Source organism: Chiloscyllium punctatum, chromosome 29 (genome assembly GCF_047496795.1).
Source record: "Chiloscyllium punctatum isolate Juve2018m chromosome 29, sChiPun1.3, whole genome shotgun sequence".
Taxonomy (NCBI): domain Eukaryota; kingdom Metazoa; phylum Chordata; class Chondrichthyes; order Orectolobiformes; family Hemiscylliidae; genus Chiloscyllium; species Chiloscyllium punctatum.
The window spans coordinates 71365615-71380304 of record NC_092767.1 but is presented as its reverse complement, the minus strand read 5'-3'; the positions used below and the strand labels follow the sequence as shown (position 1 = coordinate 71380304).

The following is a 14690-nucleotide window of genomic DNA, read 5'->3' as shown; positions in this document are numbered from 1 at the left end:
GAACATAAGTAAACTTGCTGGATTTGCCAGCCACAGAAAAGGTCCCTTTCTTTTTAAAAATAATCTGAATTGGCTTTTGGTGAATCTGGAGTGTTTACTTGAATTCTGGTGAGTTATTACAGATCCAAAGCTACCTCTGGAACACTTTTTTTTTTTTTAATTTTCAAAATAAAAGCAGCTTTATTCAACTGTCCAGGTAACAAAAATAAAAACAATCAAAGATATGGAGTTTATACAGGGCAATGTTCTTGAGGTGGAAAATCAGCCATGATCTCTCTTAATTAAAGAGCAGCCTCAAGGGGGCTGAATGACTGTCTCCTGCTCCCATTGATGTTCCTGTTTAACCATGTAGGCAGCACGTCCTAGAGTTGTTACTTGCACTGATATACTTCTTGCCCTGCTCCAGCTGATGCTTTCAGATTCAATTACTTGCTCATCTACAATCCCTTCTTTTTTCCCTATTTGTTCGCAAGATCCTGTAAAAGGCTTTAGGAGGCAACTTTAATTCTTCCTGCTACCCCATTGGAAAAAAAAGGAGCTGATGTAGTAGTACTTGAATTGGTATATAATGGCACTGGTTTATCCAACTTTCTTTTTAATCTTTTTTTTGTCAGCCCCTTAAATACAGTCAGTGGACTGTCAGTTTAAAGGCCTGTTCATATGCATTCCCCTATGTCTAATGATTTTGATGCTCTCTGATTTTCTGCTCCTCTTGAGGAATTATCAATCAGAAGCCGCAGTACAGAGTTATAGTTTTCAAATACCAGGTCTCTGACATTCCAAATGAATAAATGAAGAATTATCATAATAAATAGGACTGAGTTAACTTGGCCTTTAAGGCTAGATTGCTGGAGATTGGGTACATTTGGCCCACTGATTTTATTTGAATACCCTTGTTTTGGAACAGCCTAAATAATTTTTTCAAGCCTAACTTTTGAACACGTTGCAAAATGTATCCTTACCTTTTAAATAACAAATGAATTTATCAGAATTCTTTGTAGTTCAGTCAGTAACAAAGGAAATCTTTTACTGTTGCAACATTTCATTTGGAATATCTAAACATTTCAGCGATTAGCTTTCAACGTTGTGGCTGATGATTTTATTTATTATTTCTTAAACTTTGAAGTGAGAAACCTCAGTGCTGGATGGTTCACATATAAGTAAGAGATATAATAAGACGCAAATATATCATCTCTCAGCAATGTGTTATGAAGAAGTGGGTGACTGTACCTTTGAGAGTAAAAGCTTGCAGTGACAGCACCAAGTGTTCTCAAGAAGACACAATGTAACATGCTCCAGCTACTGGAGTAGCTAGTTGTCTGGGAATGACAAAACCGATTCGAATTAGGTCAATCAGTTTAGATTATACCCCGAAAAATACCAAATTCGATTTGAGTTTGAATTGAGTAGATTGATAATCTTAAGCTAACGACACAATCTGATGCTTTAGGGTATAAAACAGAGGGAAAATTGAACAGATGGGAGGAGAACTGCCACCAGACCAACATTTCTAAACTACTAGTTAGAGCTCTGAGAGATACCTGCCTAGAGCAGGGGTTTGCACAGAGAAAAGCTTCATCACTGACCTGGGGAACAAATCTACCAACTAAGATTAAGAGAATGGATGTGAGCAGAAAAGGTATGGTTAGTAAGTTTGCTGATGACACCAAAATTGGAGGTATAGTGGACAGTGAAGAAGGTTACCTCCGATTTACAATGGGATCTTGATCATATGGGCCAGTGGGCTGAGAAGTGGCAGATGGAGTTTAATTTAGATAAATGTGAGGTGCTGCATTTTGGGAAAGCAAATCTTAGCAGGACTGATACACTTAATGGTAAGGTCCTAGGGAGTGTTGCTGAACAAAGAGACCTTGGAGTGCAGGTTCATAGCTCCTTGAAAGTGGAGTCACAGGTAGAAAGGATAATGAAGGCGTTTGGTATGCTTTCCTTTATTGGTTAGAGTATTGAGTACAGGAGTTGGGAGGTCATGGTGCGGCTATCCAACATTGGTTAGGCCACATTTGGAATATTGCATTCAATTCTGGTCGTCTTCCTATTTGGAAGGATGTTGTGAAACTTGGAAGGGTTCAGAAAAGACTTACAAGGATGTTGCCAGGGTTGGAGGGTTTGAGCTATAGGGAGAGGTTGAACAGGCGAGGGCTGTTCTCCCTGGAGCACCAGAGGCTGAGGGGTGACCTTAGAGGTCTATAAAATCATGAGGGACATGGATAGGGTAAATAGACAAAGTATTTTCCTTGGGGTGGGGGAGTCCAGAGCTAGAGGATGTAGGTTTAGGGTGAGAGGGGAAAAATATGGAGACCTAAGGGGCAACTTTTTCAGCAGAGGGTGGTAGGTGTACGGAATGAGCTGCCAGAGGAAGTGGTGGAGGCTGGTACAATTAGAACATTTAAAACGCATCTGGATGGGAAAATGAATAGGAAGGGTTTCGACAGTTATGGTGCTTGCAGGTGGGACTAGATTGGGTTGGTATATCTGGTCGGCATGGACGAGTTGGACTGAAGGGTCTGTTTCTGTGCTGTACATCTCTGACTTTCTATTTGACTGCTGGCTGGTTTTAAAATTTGAATTTTTCTGTAAATGTTATTTGGGAGTTTTATTGGACTTGGACTTGTATTATAGAAGGGAAGGTAAAAGTTAGGTTAGAGCAAGGACTTTTAAATAGTTGTTAATTATTGCCTGTTATACTTTAAGAAATAAAGTTATTAATTTTTACGTTAAATAGTTCTTGGCCACTCAAACTTTTACAGATTACTGCACAAGATAAATCTTATCTGTGTTGCTTGTTTTAAATTAAGCAGGAGCGTTTACCCAGTGTTGTAACAAATGCCATGAACAGTGGAATCAGATCCAAAATTGAGTGTCATCTTCTTTGCCCAAACAGCCTCTTGCATCCATATCCACTTCTTTGTGAACTTTTAAGGAGCATTGATAGTTTGTGTTGCTATTGTCAATTTTGTATTTGATCCAGCCAGGCAGGAATTGCACTGCAACCAACCCCTTTTATCCAGGACACTTCTGTCCAGGTTTCTTTAAAATTTGTTTAAAACCTATCCTCTCAATTTGATTCATTGAATGCAATGCCCAAAGTTAATTGGTGATCATTCACGAATGCCTATTATTTTTGCCCATTTTCAGTGGTTTCAATATCTTAATTAGGTGTAAGAGATGGCCCTTTTATTAAGCGAATCATCTATGCAGTTAACCGTAAGGATGTTGAATGGAGCAGCTGTTACTGGAATGTCTCAAGGCTTCGATTTCTATAACTTTTCTGTCTGTTACTCCTAATTTTGAAGGCTGTATTTATTTGGTAATCCAAATCCCTGCTACAGAAAGCAGGATATCCCAATAATTGTCTCCATGACTGAAATGCTATCCTTGTGTTTTATTTCTTGGAGTTTGATTATAGCCATCCACCCTTTGTTTTTTCTTGTTTGCACTGAAGCCTTTCCCACTAACTTCCATGGCTATTTCTCCATGTGATTTTGTCTGAAGTACCCCAAACATCCATCTTTACCACCTGTTTTTATTGGGTATCAGTTAGCTTAGTTGACTGGATGGTTGGTTTGTGATGTTTTGGAATGATGTTCATTTGTGATGTTTTGGAATGATGTTCATAGTGAGTTCAGTTCCTACACCAGCTGAGGTTACCATTGAACATTCTCAACCTTGCCTGAGCTGTGGTGACCCATTGTTTAAATTCACGACCAGTCTTCTTGCTCTCGCACCCTCCTAAGAGCAGCCCTATGGTCCTGTGGGATTGGGATGACTTTACCTCTTTTTTATCTATACATTGTCCCTCGTGATAAAATATGCAGGCATGGGGTTAGTTTTCATTTGTAAGCCTATGAGAACTGGATCTACCTTTTGACTTCCCTTGATACCACCAGTATTTCTTCCCTTACAGACTGCCATATTATGGATGAGTCAGAATTTCCTTTGAAAAGACCAAGGCCATTTTCTTTCATTCCTGCCAGAAATTTTCTTTCACTCCTTCCAGTCCTACCACTGACTCCATCATTAGCTGTTTGTGTGACAGCACTAAGCTCAATCTTTTGCTTGTTCTAGAGTAGAGCTACATATTCCATATTTTCTCTAAGGGAACATTACCAGCTCTTTCTGTGACTGGACTGATTATTGATGTCATCCCCAATTAGACTTCAAGCATCCTCTTTGTGAAACTTATGAACAGCACCCTGTTTGTGCATCAAGTCATCTGTTTCTGCCACCTCCATGCCGAAATATACACAGCCCCATTGAGCTGTACAGACTTTGTTTTCCAACAAATGAATTTACAATACTTGTCCCTGCAAATAAATTCCTCAACTGTTGAAATTCACTTTTACATCTGCAACCATTTCTAACTTTGGTTCTCATTTGCTATCTCTTGCATTTGCTCTCATCCTTTCTTGCACCTTCCCTCCACTGTCTACAGCTCCAGTATTAGTAGCAATATGTGCAAAGGCTCTGTGTGTCACAGCTGACTCTTCTCTTCAAATTTTGTCAGCAATCTATATAAGGAAGATGAGGAGTCTTAGCAGATCCTTCATTCCTGAAAGTAACATTGCGAGGGTGGGGGCATAAATATTGTTGAGGACACTCTCTCGATACAATTGCATAGTTAATAACAGAAGTAGGTGAAGACTATTCCTTTGTGCTGGACAAAAGAGAAGGGACCCTTGAGGATAGTGTTATGTTCCATCTAAAAGCCGTCAGAAGGAAAGGAGATGATGTGGTACTGTAACAGTAATCCATTTGTGTCTTTGGTTGGGACGGTTTTCGGGTGGAGATGGAAACCTGAATGCTAAAATCAAGCGCAGAAATCAAAGAAAGGTACATTAGTTTGTTGGAATGTGATGGTAAAAGCAAAGAATTTTCCAGTAGGCCTGAAAGCTAATGAGAAGTGTTCAAGAATTCACAGAATATCTTGGGAAAATGTATTTCTGCTTCAGTTATTTTTGTTTCTGAATCGCCAAGCTATTAGTTACATGGTGGTTTTAGTGAACTGTATATGCAACACAGACATTCTTATTAAAATTTGAAGTGTCCTGAGGTTTGTATTCTACAGGCTTCTACTTTATGTAAAATCCAACCAGCCAACTTGTGGTTGAGTCTTTTTTTCCCATCTCTTCCTGTTGTGGCCTGAAGCCAAGTAAAAAGTATGTTTTCATTTATGCAAAGTGGGAGATGTGGGTCACAGAAACATTTCTGGTTCTTTTGCAATCTAAACAGAAAAGCAAATCCGTCGTACAGTTGGATTTCTGTTTTTAATCCTGCTGCAAGCTGATTTTTGATGAAGTATTCTGGGAACATAATTTGGAGATAATTAGAGGTGGAAGGGGGTAAGGGGTAGAGTCTGGAAGGGACAAAGTCCGGTTTCCTCATGTCATGTGATGCTGCCCCACTGAGAGTGTTTATGTGACAGCCCCTGCAGAACTGCACAACTTGGCAACTGCATTGAAAGAAACTAACCCAAGAAGTTTGTTCATTTGCATCATTAGGAAAAATGTACTAGCTGGTTTGGACAGCATTCTGAGGCTGTAACAGAGTCTTCAGGGCTCAAATATTTTTCTACTTGGACTTAATTGATGTAAAGTTTTCTATTGTGTCACAGCATTGTTTATGTTGAATTCTTCTTGTCTTTGTAATTCAAGGCTTTAAATTTTGTTTTGGTGTGATCTTATTGGATGACATTGCTTCTCCAGTTGTCTGCACTCCTCTCCTAAATATAATGATTTATGAGGTTAAATGTTGTCAGTAGCCTATTGATATCAAAGTTTGGTGGTCACTTGTGCAGAGAGCCCTGCAGGTTTCTTGAACATGGAAAAAAATGAACCCATTTTTACCAAATGCAAGTTCCAGAAGCACACTGAAGAATGATTAGGAACAGGAGTTAGAACTGACTTTCCCATTTCTTTAATGGGTCAGTTAGGTGAATTATTGAGCCTCATCTATTTTCCACCTTAACTTTTCTTGATTTTGGTCTGAATTTACCAGAGAAGGCATTTTCTTTTCAACAAAGTCTATTTTTGTGCAAAGTCAAGGTGTCACCCGGTAGTGCACAAATCTCTGATCAACCAGTCACCTTGCAGCACCACCTGTTCTGTATATGAGTCCCAAGTTAGCATCCTGGATTTTTTTTTTTACTTTTTCATTACTTGTAAGTTGCCAGTGCTGTTCTTTATTGCTCAGTATTCCGTTTCAAGAGCAGGATTTCAAATACAAAAAATGAAAAGATGCCTTTAATTTTAAATTTACTGCAAGTTTGTGCTTTGGATGACAGTACAACAATCTTAAGATACTGTATTTCAATTTAATCATCGAAAAGTCACTAACTGAAATTTTGTTCTGAAGTACAAATTGTTTTTGTTTTATGAAGTACACTCTCTTGGTGCTATTTAGTGCAGTTCTTATGAAAAGAACACTTTATTCTTGGCCTTTGTGTGACTCCACCTCAGGTGCCTGAACCTTCAGAAATGACAGATCAGGATTTCACAACGTTGCAAGATTATTGGGGCCAGGAATTGCACTTGGCCAGTGGACTCAGATAAACGAAATCAGACCAGATTTCCAAAATAATGAAGCCTCGCCTAACTGCATTCTTTGTCACAGTAGTAATTGTAGGAGCATTTAGTAAAACCCAGTACCATGTGTCACCTGCACACTTTTGACCTGTAACTCTAACGGCATTGCATCACGCTGGCGCCCGCCACCAGTTCCACTTCATCCGGTAGCTCACTTGACGTGCTAACAAGAAACATTTTTTTTCTTTTCAGACATCAAGGCAAGCAAGATCTAACAACTTAGAGATACCCATGGCACTCAGGGAACTTCCTCCCAGCCCCTTCCCTCTTTCTGCATGCCCTCTTTCTCCTGCCCCTCCCCCTGCCCCCCCCCAACCTCTTGTCATGTATTTACCATCCTTCCTGACCTTCTGCTCTTTGATGCTGAGTACAGAATGTTCAGGAAAGGTCTCCATTTTATCCCTCTGCATCCCCACCCTAGTGAATTTCCTGCACAATGTGACATTGACCTCTTCTCCTTTTGCCTCAGTGCCCATTTCTTTGGACAAGAGTCCTCTCCCTGTCCCACAGACCCCATGGCCAACCTCCAACATTTTTCTTCTTCGCCACACACGCCCCATTTTACCTGCACCCGACCTGTTCAATTGGCCTGTTGGAGTGACATTGGTCACTCAATTTCTCTGCGTGCCCCCCGCCCCCCCCCCTCCTTTACCCATTCCAGCCTATCTTCCCAGGGATTGTTGTTGTCTAGTGGCCTGACCTCTACATTGTAGAGGCCAAGTGCCAGTTATCAGATACCTCCTCCTATCTCCCTATCCCATGACCCCACCATGGGATAGTAGGCCATTGTCAACTATAGTCACCAAACTCATCTCATCTGGTGATCTCTCTTGTCTCCAACTGCTGCCAATCTGATTAATGTCCCAACCCCGCACAGCTCACTTCTTCCCTCCTTCCAAAAATTCACAAACAGGACTGTCCGGGCAGGCCCAATGTTTCTGCCTATTCCTGTCCCACAGAACTTAACTCTGTCTTTTCTCCCCTGTCCAATCCCTGCCCACTTACCTCCATGGTTCCTCTGACACTTTACGTCTGTTTCAGAATTTCCAGTTTCCGGGCTCCTATAAAAATAGTTCTGAGGAAGGTTCTGAGGAATGAAACATTAACTCTGATTTCTCTCCTCAGATGCTGCCAGACCTGCTGAGCTTTTCCAGCTATTTCTGTTTTTGTTCAGATTTACAGCATCCGCAGCTCTTTTGGTTTTGATATTTTAAAAATTGCTTTGTGTTAATGATCCTACATATGAGTTTGAGTCTCATTCATTTTCTGTACTGCATGGATGGGATTCCAGAGGAATGAATCTTATAGTCTCAATAGTAATTTGGATGTTATCTGGGTGCAGGAGCGGCCATCTGATAGTTAGTGTTTTCTCCTTTGGATAGGTTAAGCAGTGTTGAGTAGTATTCTGGTTACTGTCTTAGAGAATAGAAATCTGGAGATGTGGAAGCAATAAATGGACTGGGAGCTCATTGCACCTATTTCTTGTGAATTCTTAGAAGTACCAATAAGTAGAAGTAAGTGCTGTCTTGTTTGAAGCTATCCTGATCTTTAGGAGATACGTTCATAATTTTCTGTGCATGGAGATCACTGTAAATGTAAAATTTAATTAGATTGAAATGTATTATACTTATCGAGCACTAATCTTTGTTTCTTTTCAATGTGCACTAAATTAAGACTTCAGTGGATACCAACACTTTCAGCAGACAATATGGTTTCAGCTGTTGCAATTTCTCAAATGGCTAACATAGCTAAAAAGTGTTCGAGGTTTATCAATTCTTCTAAGGGTCCTTTGGCTGTTAATTTAGGCTTCAAATTAACTTTTTTTTTCCCCCCTACTGGACATCCAATGTCACAAATACTACTACCACATGCTTTGCCACTTGTGAATGTTGACAGGGAGCAATCACCAGCAAATCTAGTTCTGTCCTTGCTGTGATCAAAATACATTTTCTGTTCCCAGCATAAAAAAACAAAAGACATTGGCGTGAGTAGACCAGTTACCAAATCTTCTCTGCCATTGACTATGATCATGGCTGAACAGATTGTGGCCTTAGCTCTACTCTTCTGCGCCTCTCTCCATGTAACATTGTCTCCCTTACAGGAGAGTCAGTGTTTCTACAGCACAGAAAGATGCCAGCCATCAAACATCCAATATTATTAATCAGATTTTTCATGACTTAACATACAAAGCTACTAGCCATGATATCTCGAGTGTTCATCTAAATTGTTCGTAAATGTCTTGAATTTCTGCTTCTACCCAACCACTCCTCTTTAGGCAGTGACTTTGAGAAATCACCACCTTCTAGGTGGGAACAAATTTCCACACGTTCTCTCTAAATCTCCTGTTCATTACCTCAAAATTATCCCTGCTTATTATCACTTTACTAAACAGAAAATTTTCTCCCTATTTATGCCCCTCAAACATTTTACAACTTAATCAGCCGATCTAGTCTTTCTACATAATTGAATCGCTCCAACCCTGGCAAAATCCTGGTGAACCTTTTCTGCACCCTCATTAGTGCAATCGCGTTTTTCCTGTAGACAGGAGACAGAACTGCACATGTTACTCTGGCCCCAATAAACATGCCACCTTACCTACTTGTCCTGCTTCCTTAAAGTATCTGTGGGCATGCACACCAATGTCCCTCTGATGGGTCTGTACTTTCTAGTTACCCATATTCAATGTGTACACCTTTGCTTGTTAGACCTTTCACTTTTTCAGGACTAAATTTCATTTTCCACCGAGTCCATCTGACCAGCCTGTCTATATCACACTATAATCCAAAACTTTCCTCCTTGCTATTTATCACACTATATATTTCTCATCTGCAAACTTACTGATCATGTCTCCTAAACTTATTGTGGACCATTAATTACACTACAAACAGCAAGGGGCTCAGCACTGAACCCTGTGATATGCTACTGGATACTGTCTTCTAGTCACAAAAAAAACCTTCATCTTCTGTTTCATGTTGCTACGCTAGCTTTGAATCAAAATTGCCATGGGTCCCATACGTTCCACTTCTTAACCAGCCTGCCACCTTGTCAAAAGCTGTACTGAAGTCCCTGTAGACTACATCAACTGGTTTATCCTGCGCACCTGAAAATTCAATCAAATTTGTTAGATGTAGTCTTCACCTCAACAAAGCCATGTTGACCATCCTTGGTAAATTCTTGCCTCTAAGTGGAGATTAGTTTGTCCTTCAGAATTTTTTCAGTAGTTTCCCTACCACAGATGTTTGACTCTCTGACCTGTAGTTTAGTGGTTTATCCCTTGAATAATGGTACCATGATGTTCATCAAACTCTAATTTGACCATGTGTATATTCTATGACACCGCCTCCATTGCTTTTGAATTTCGATGATTGATTCTCTGCAATAACACTTCCTTGTCGTCATATTGAACAGCAGGCCTGTTACTTTTAAATTGTGCCCCTTCATTCTAGATTTCTTAACAAGGAGACCTATAGTGTCAACATTCACTGTCATGTTCCTTCAGAATTTTCTGTTTCATCAAGACTTCTCTCGCTTTCTTCAAAATTCCAATAAGTATTAACCCAATTTGCTCAACATTTCTTAAGATAGCTCCTTCATCTTAAAATCAACCTCCTCTGAACTGAAAGTAAGTGTATCTCCTCTTAAGACCAAAACTCCATGTGATTATTGTCGGTGGCAAAATTTCCCTACTTTTATACACCATCCACCCTGAAACAGAGCCTTACATTAAATTTGTTTTTCTAATTACTTAATCTGCATGTTAACCTTTCATGATTCATCTACAAGGTCATTCAGATACCTGTGCACCGCAAAATTCAGCAGTCTCTCTCCATTTAAATAAGTCAATATTTCTATTCTTCCTGCCAAAGTGAACAACCTCAAGATTTCCCAATTCATTATGCTCCATTTTTGACATTTTTTACCCCTCCAGCGAATTATCTCAACCAACGAAAAGAAGCCGAAATATTCAGTTGAGCAACTGTTCTCCAGCCCTGTGGTTATTCAGTTTTTCTATTTTAAATCTTTACCGCTATGCTAGATTCTAGAGTTCACTCTGATATCTTTGATATCCATTTGAGGAAATTGTTAAATATGTGCAGTAAATTTTGTATGTGGAGCCAAGCAGAAGGCTTGAATAAACTGTTCCCTCTCCTTTAAGGTCTGGGCACAGAGGGCATTTACCGTGTCAGTGGGAACAAGTCAGAGATGGAAAGTCTCCAGAGGCAATTTGATCAAGGTAAGTGAAAGGGGAAAGAAGTCTTTGATAAACAATCGACGACTATCAGTTGTGGGTTGCTGCTGTATTTTACTGAAGTAGGGCAGAATGCAAATTTATTTTGTCTTGTGGTGGGTGAGGCGAGTTGAGGATTTTCATATGGCAGTTCAAAATTATTTATTCTAAGTCTGTGCGTGCATTTTTTCAGTAGTCCCTTCACATTTCACACACGTCTGGCAACTTATGGAATCATGAATGCTGGTAACTCTTGAAAATATGTTCCTTGTAGTTGCCCATGAATTAACCAAGACATTTGAGTCTCTGATAGGTGGCAAAATCTGAGCTTGGTGAAGTAGAATAGAGACACACCCAATACTGTCCATCTCTGAATGACACTTTTTTTTTTCCTTTGCTGCTAAACTTGATTGTACTTTGCCAACTATTATTTCCATGGCTGACAGTTTTCTCAGCAATGAGCAGGTTTCAAGTACAGGTGCATTATGTAACCCAACTTGGAAACCTCACTGAGGCAATGTTTATCAAAGATGAATAGGTCAGCATCATCAGTTCCTGAGGTATTGATTCAGATTGAAGAGGACAGGACTTTATTTGAATATATTGGGGTTATACTGTTAAGTTATATTGTCCTCATTTCTGATTAAAATATTTTCTCTTTATAGACCACAGCCTTGTTCTACAAGAGAAGGATTTTGCGGTGAATACAATAGCTGGAGCAATGAAAAGCTTCTTCTCTGAACTTCCGGAGCCACTGGTCCCATATAGTGCACAGGTCGAATTGGTAGATGTCAGCAGTAAGTATGGACCAGCACACAGTCTGTGGTAGAAAGAAAACTCCTTTGTATAGCATCCTTTAGAATATTCCAAAGATATGGCTAGTGGGTTGGTTTTTGAAGATCAGTCATGATGTTTAATTCGGTAAGCATGACAGCCTCTCCTTCCTTAAAGCACTCCATAAACATGATCTCCATGATCTGCAGCCATTGGCAACCCTCCATAGTCATCATTCACTGTCCCTCTATTAAGGTAAGTGTTGCTTCATGATGAGTTTCTCTTGCTTCCTCATGTGACTGAATGTGCTGATCCTCGACCCACAGATCTTTGGCATATGAGGCAGCATGTCCCATGTAATGGGTCCAGAGGGAAGTCAAGGTCAAGACATCTTAATCTTACCAGTCCATAGGGCTGCTGGCTCATCAGAGAGGGGGGGTGCTAGTGGTGATTTAACCTGAGAGCTGTACTACCTTGAGCAAGGGGAATGGTTCATGGTAACCTCGGCTGGTGATGCGAAGCTTCGCAAGTCAAACGTCCAGCCAACTAACCTAAATATTTGCTGCTTTTTTTAAAATCTTTCCTTCTCTTGTAACATTTTTCCTCAAAGTATGTAACTTGATGGTGAAATGATTGCCACTTTGGTAGCAAGGTCCTCCACTCATTAATGTCAGTGCTGCTATGCTGTAAGGGGAAATTTGAGTTTCTTAGTGTTTTCTCCCTTGGATTGCTGACAATGTGAGAGTTGAGAAGAATTGATACATATTGGCCATTCAAACAATGTTCGTGCCACCGAAATTAGTTCTGCAAGAGATTTGACTGAATTCTTGTGGAATTGCCTTCAAGAAGGGCGCTAGTGTTTGGTCCTCCTGTTTGAATCTGGAGAATGCAGTAAAAGCACGACTGATGGAACTTCCCTATCACTCTTGTGCTGTTGCTGCCCCTACTTCTGCTCTCCTCACCAACTAATACTCCACAATTGTCAAGGAACTGTTAGACCCTGTTTTAGATCTTCAACAAATTGATGTGTATGTTTTGGATAATCAAGGAGAGCCACAAATTCACACTGGTCACTTTCAAATGGTACCTTTAGAGAAGTTCTGCTTGAGCAATCTTCACCTGTTTTTCTAGGATTTGATGCTGCAGCCCTTCAACTGAAGTTGAGCAGATGGCTGGGGAAAATTATGCTTCTGCTGATGCTCTGTCTAGCGTTTATAGGAGTGAAGCAAGGTTCTCGGTTATGATAATTCTGATGTTTTAAACCCTGCTGATAGTTGCTGGTTTTTTTTGTGGTTAAAACTCTAATGATTTTGTAAAATTGGCGTTTGGTCAAATATGGAAGTTACCTGTAGAGTATGTAATCAGCTAATTATCAATATGTTTAGATGATGTGAACTTCTGTATTTTTAAAAAAAAAACCTTTTGCCACAATCAAGCTTTCTTTTTCTCACTAATTAAACTCAGACCAGGAATTTTAATACATGCTCATCTGTTTCCTGTGGTTTTGTACTGTATTAGGTGATCAGCTTTACCCCATGCACAATGAAGGGTGGTAAGATTCTCTTCACGTCATCAATTCTGTCCCTCACTTATATCCCAATACCCAAATGTGGCAAATGAACTGACATCTGTGAAACACCCTCCACTCTAGGATCTGCATTGTGGTACAGGATGTGTGGATTCAGCTGCTGCCACTGAAATGCAGCTCCTGACGGAATCACTGTGATGATCCACGTGCTGTCTGCATTAAATTACTTATTTTTCTTCCCTCAGAACAGCCTGATAAGGAGCTGAAGTTGAATGCACTTAAGGAAGTGTTGAAGAAGTTTCCGAAAGAGAATTATGAGGTCTTCAAATATGTCATCACCCACTTAAACAAGTAAGTAATTGCTTGATGCAAGCAGTAAGGCTATCCTGCATAAAAGTTGTGCTTAATTGACCTGGCTAATTAATGGTGCAGAGGATATCATAAACCAATGGTTCAGATGACTGAGACCGTATTTTTTCTTCTAATGATACAAATCAATTTAAGGTAAAGAAGAAAGTAAATCTCTTTAGGAATTTAAAATGCTTGCCCTTACATGTATGTGTGATTCAAAATTGCTAACTGTACAGGCCTTCCTGTGCTGCAACTCTACTTTTTCTCAGCTATAGCACGACAGAGATGAAATTACAGACACTGTTTTGATGATCCTTTTGGAGTTATATTTTTTCTTGACCTTCTATTCCTGTGTTCTTTATAGCAAGGTCAGATTAAATTCTTGTGTGCACTTCAATGCAGGCATTGACCTGTTTTAAATAAAGTATTAATTCCTGCATTGAAAGTGCGCACAGGAATTCAATTAATTAAATCCAAGTGCAGAAACAGCATATGTTCTGAAATTCCCGTGCTACTTGTTAGGCGTGTTGTTCAGAGAGTTCATACTTTTGTCAAAACTTTGTTTCAGATCTTCCACTTAAATTCAGTGAAATCTTATTATCCATACTTCAAGTAAGTGTGTACTTGATTATAGACCAGCATTTTCCTGGGATAAAGCCTCAAACAGTATCACCTGACAAAGTAGTATGTTCTCACAATGGATGTAAATTGACCTTATGGTCCAAAGAAAATTAACTTCAATGTCAAACTTTGTATCATCTTGCTCCTCATTTCTGTGCCAAGGTGTTCCTGGACAATGTGTGTGAACCAAAATCTGATCACTTTTGTTTGGAATGGAAGCAGGTGTGTTTGGCACTGCATTCTTTTTGTTTTAGTTAAAGGAATCAGATGCAGCACACTTTTTGTTTAACTTGCACCTATGGGACCGGGAGTGTGTTGGTTGATCAAATATTCCAGCGATCAAATATTCTGGATGATCAAGAGTTCCACATAATCTAGGTTTTAAAAAAAAACACACTCCATAATAGAGATGTAATACAGAGGGAACACATATCACTGTCATACTTTATTTACAGCATAAATCACCTTTATATAGTAATGGAACTTGACCTTAAATAAAACTTACTACTCTAATTTCGCGGAGATAGTAATAGAATATAATCTTCCAGTATTTGAGATATCATTTTTGCCAGTTCATCGAGATTGC

General features: G+C 39.6%; 1 protein-coding gene across 4 annotated transcripts in view; it reads left to right on the top strand.

The window, feature by feature from the left end:
- arhgap35a (Rho GTPase activating protein 35a) overlaps nucleotides 1-14690 on the top strand; it is a 147755-nt gene that overhangs the window by 121926 nt on the left and 11139 nt on the right. For all 4 annotated transcript variants that reach the window (XM_072549375.1, XM_072549373.1, XM_072549374.1 and 1 more), the window contains exons 5-7: nucleotides 10759-10836; nucleotides 11496-11627; nucleotides 13378-13483. In XM_072549375.1, the coding sequence (XP_072405476.1) occupies nucleotides 10759-10836; nucleotides 11496-11627; nucleotides 13378-13483 (316 nt within the window). The remainder of the gene's footprint in view (nucleotides 1-10758; nucleotides 10837-11495; nucleotides 11628-13377; nucleotides 13484-14690) is intronic.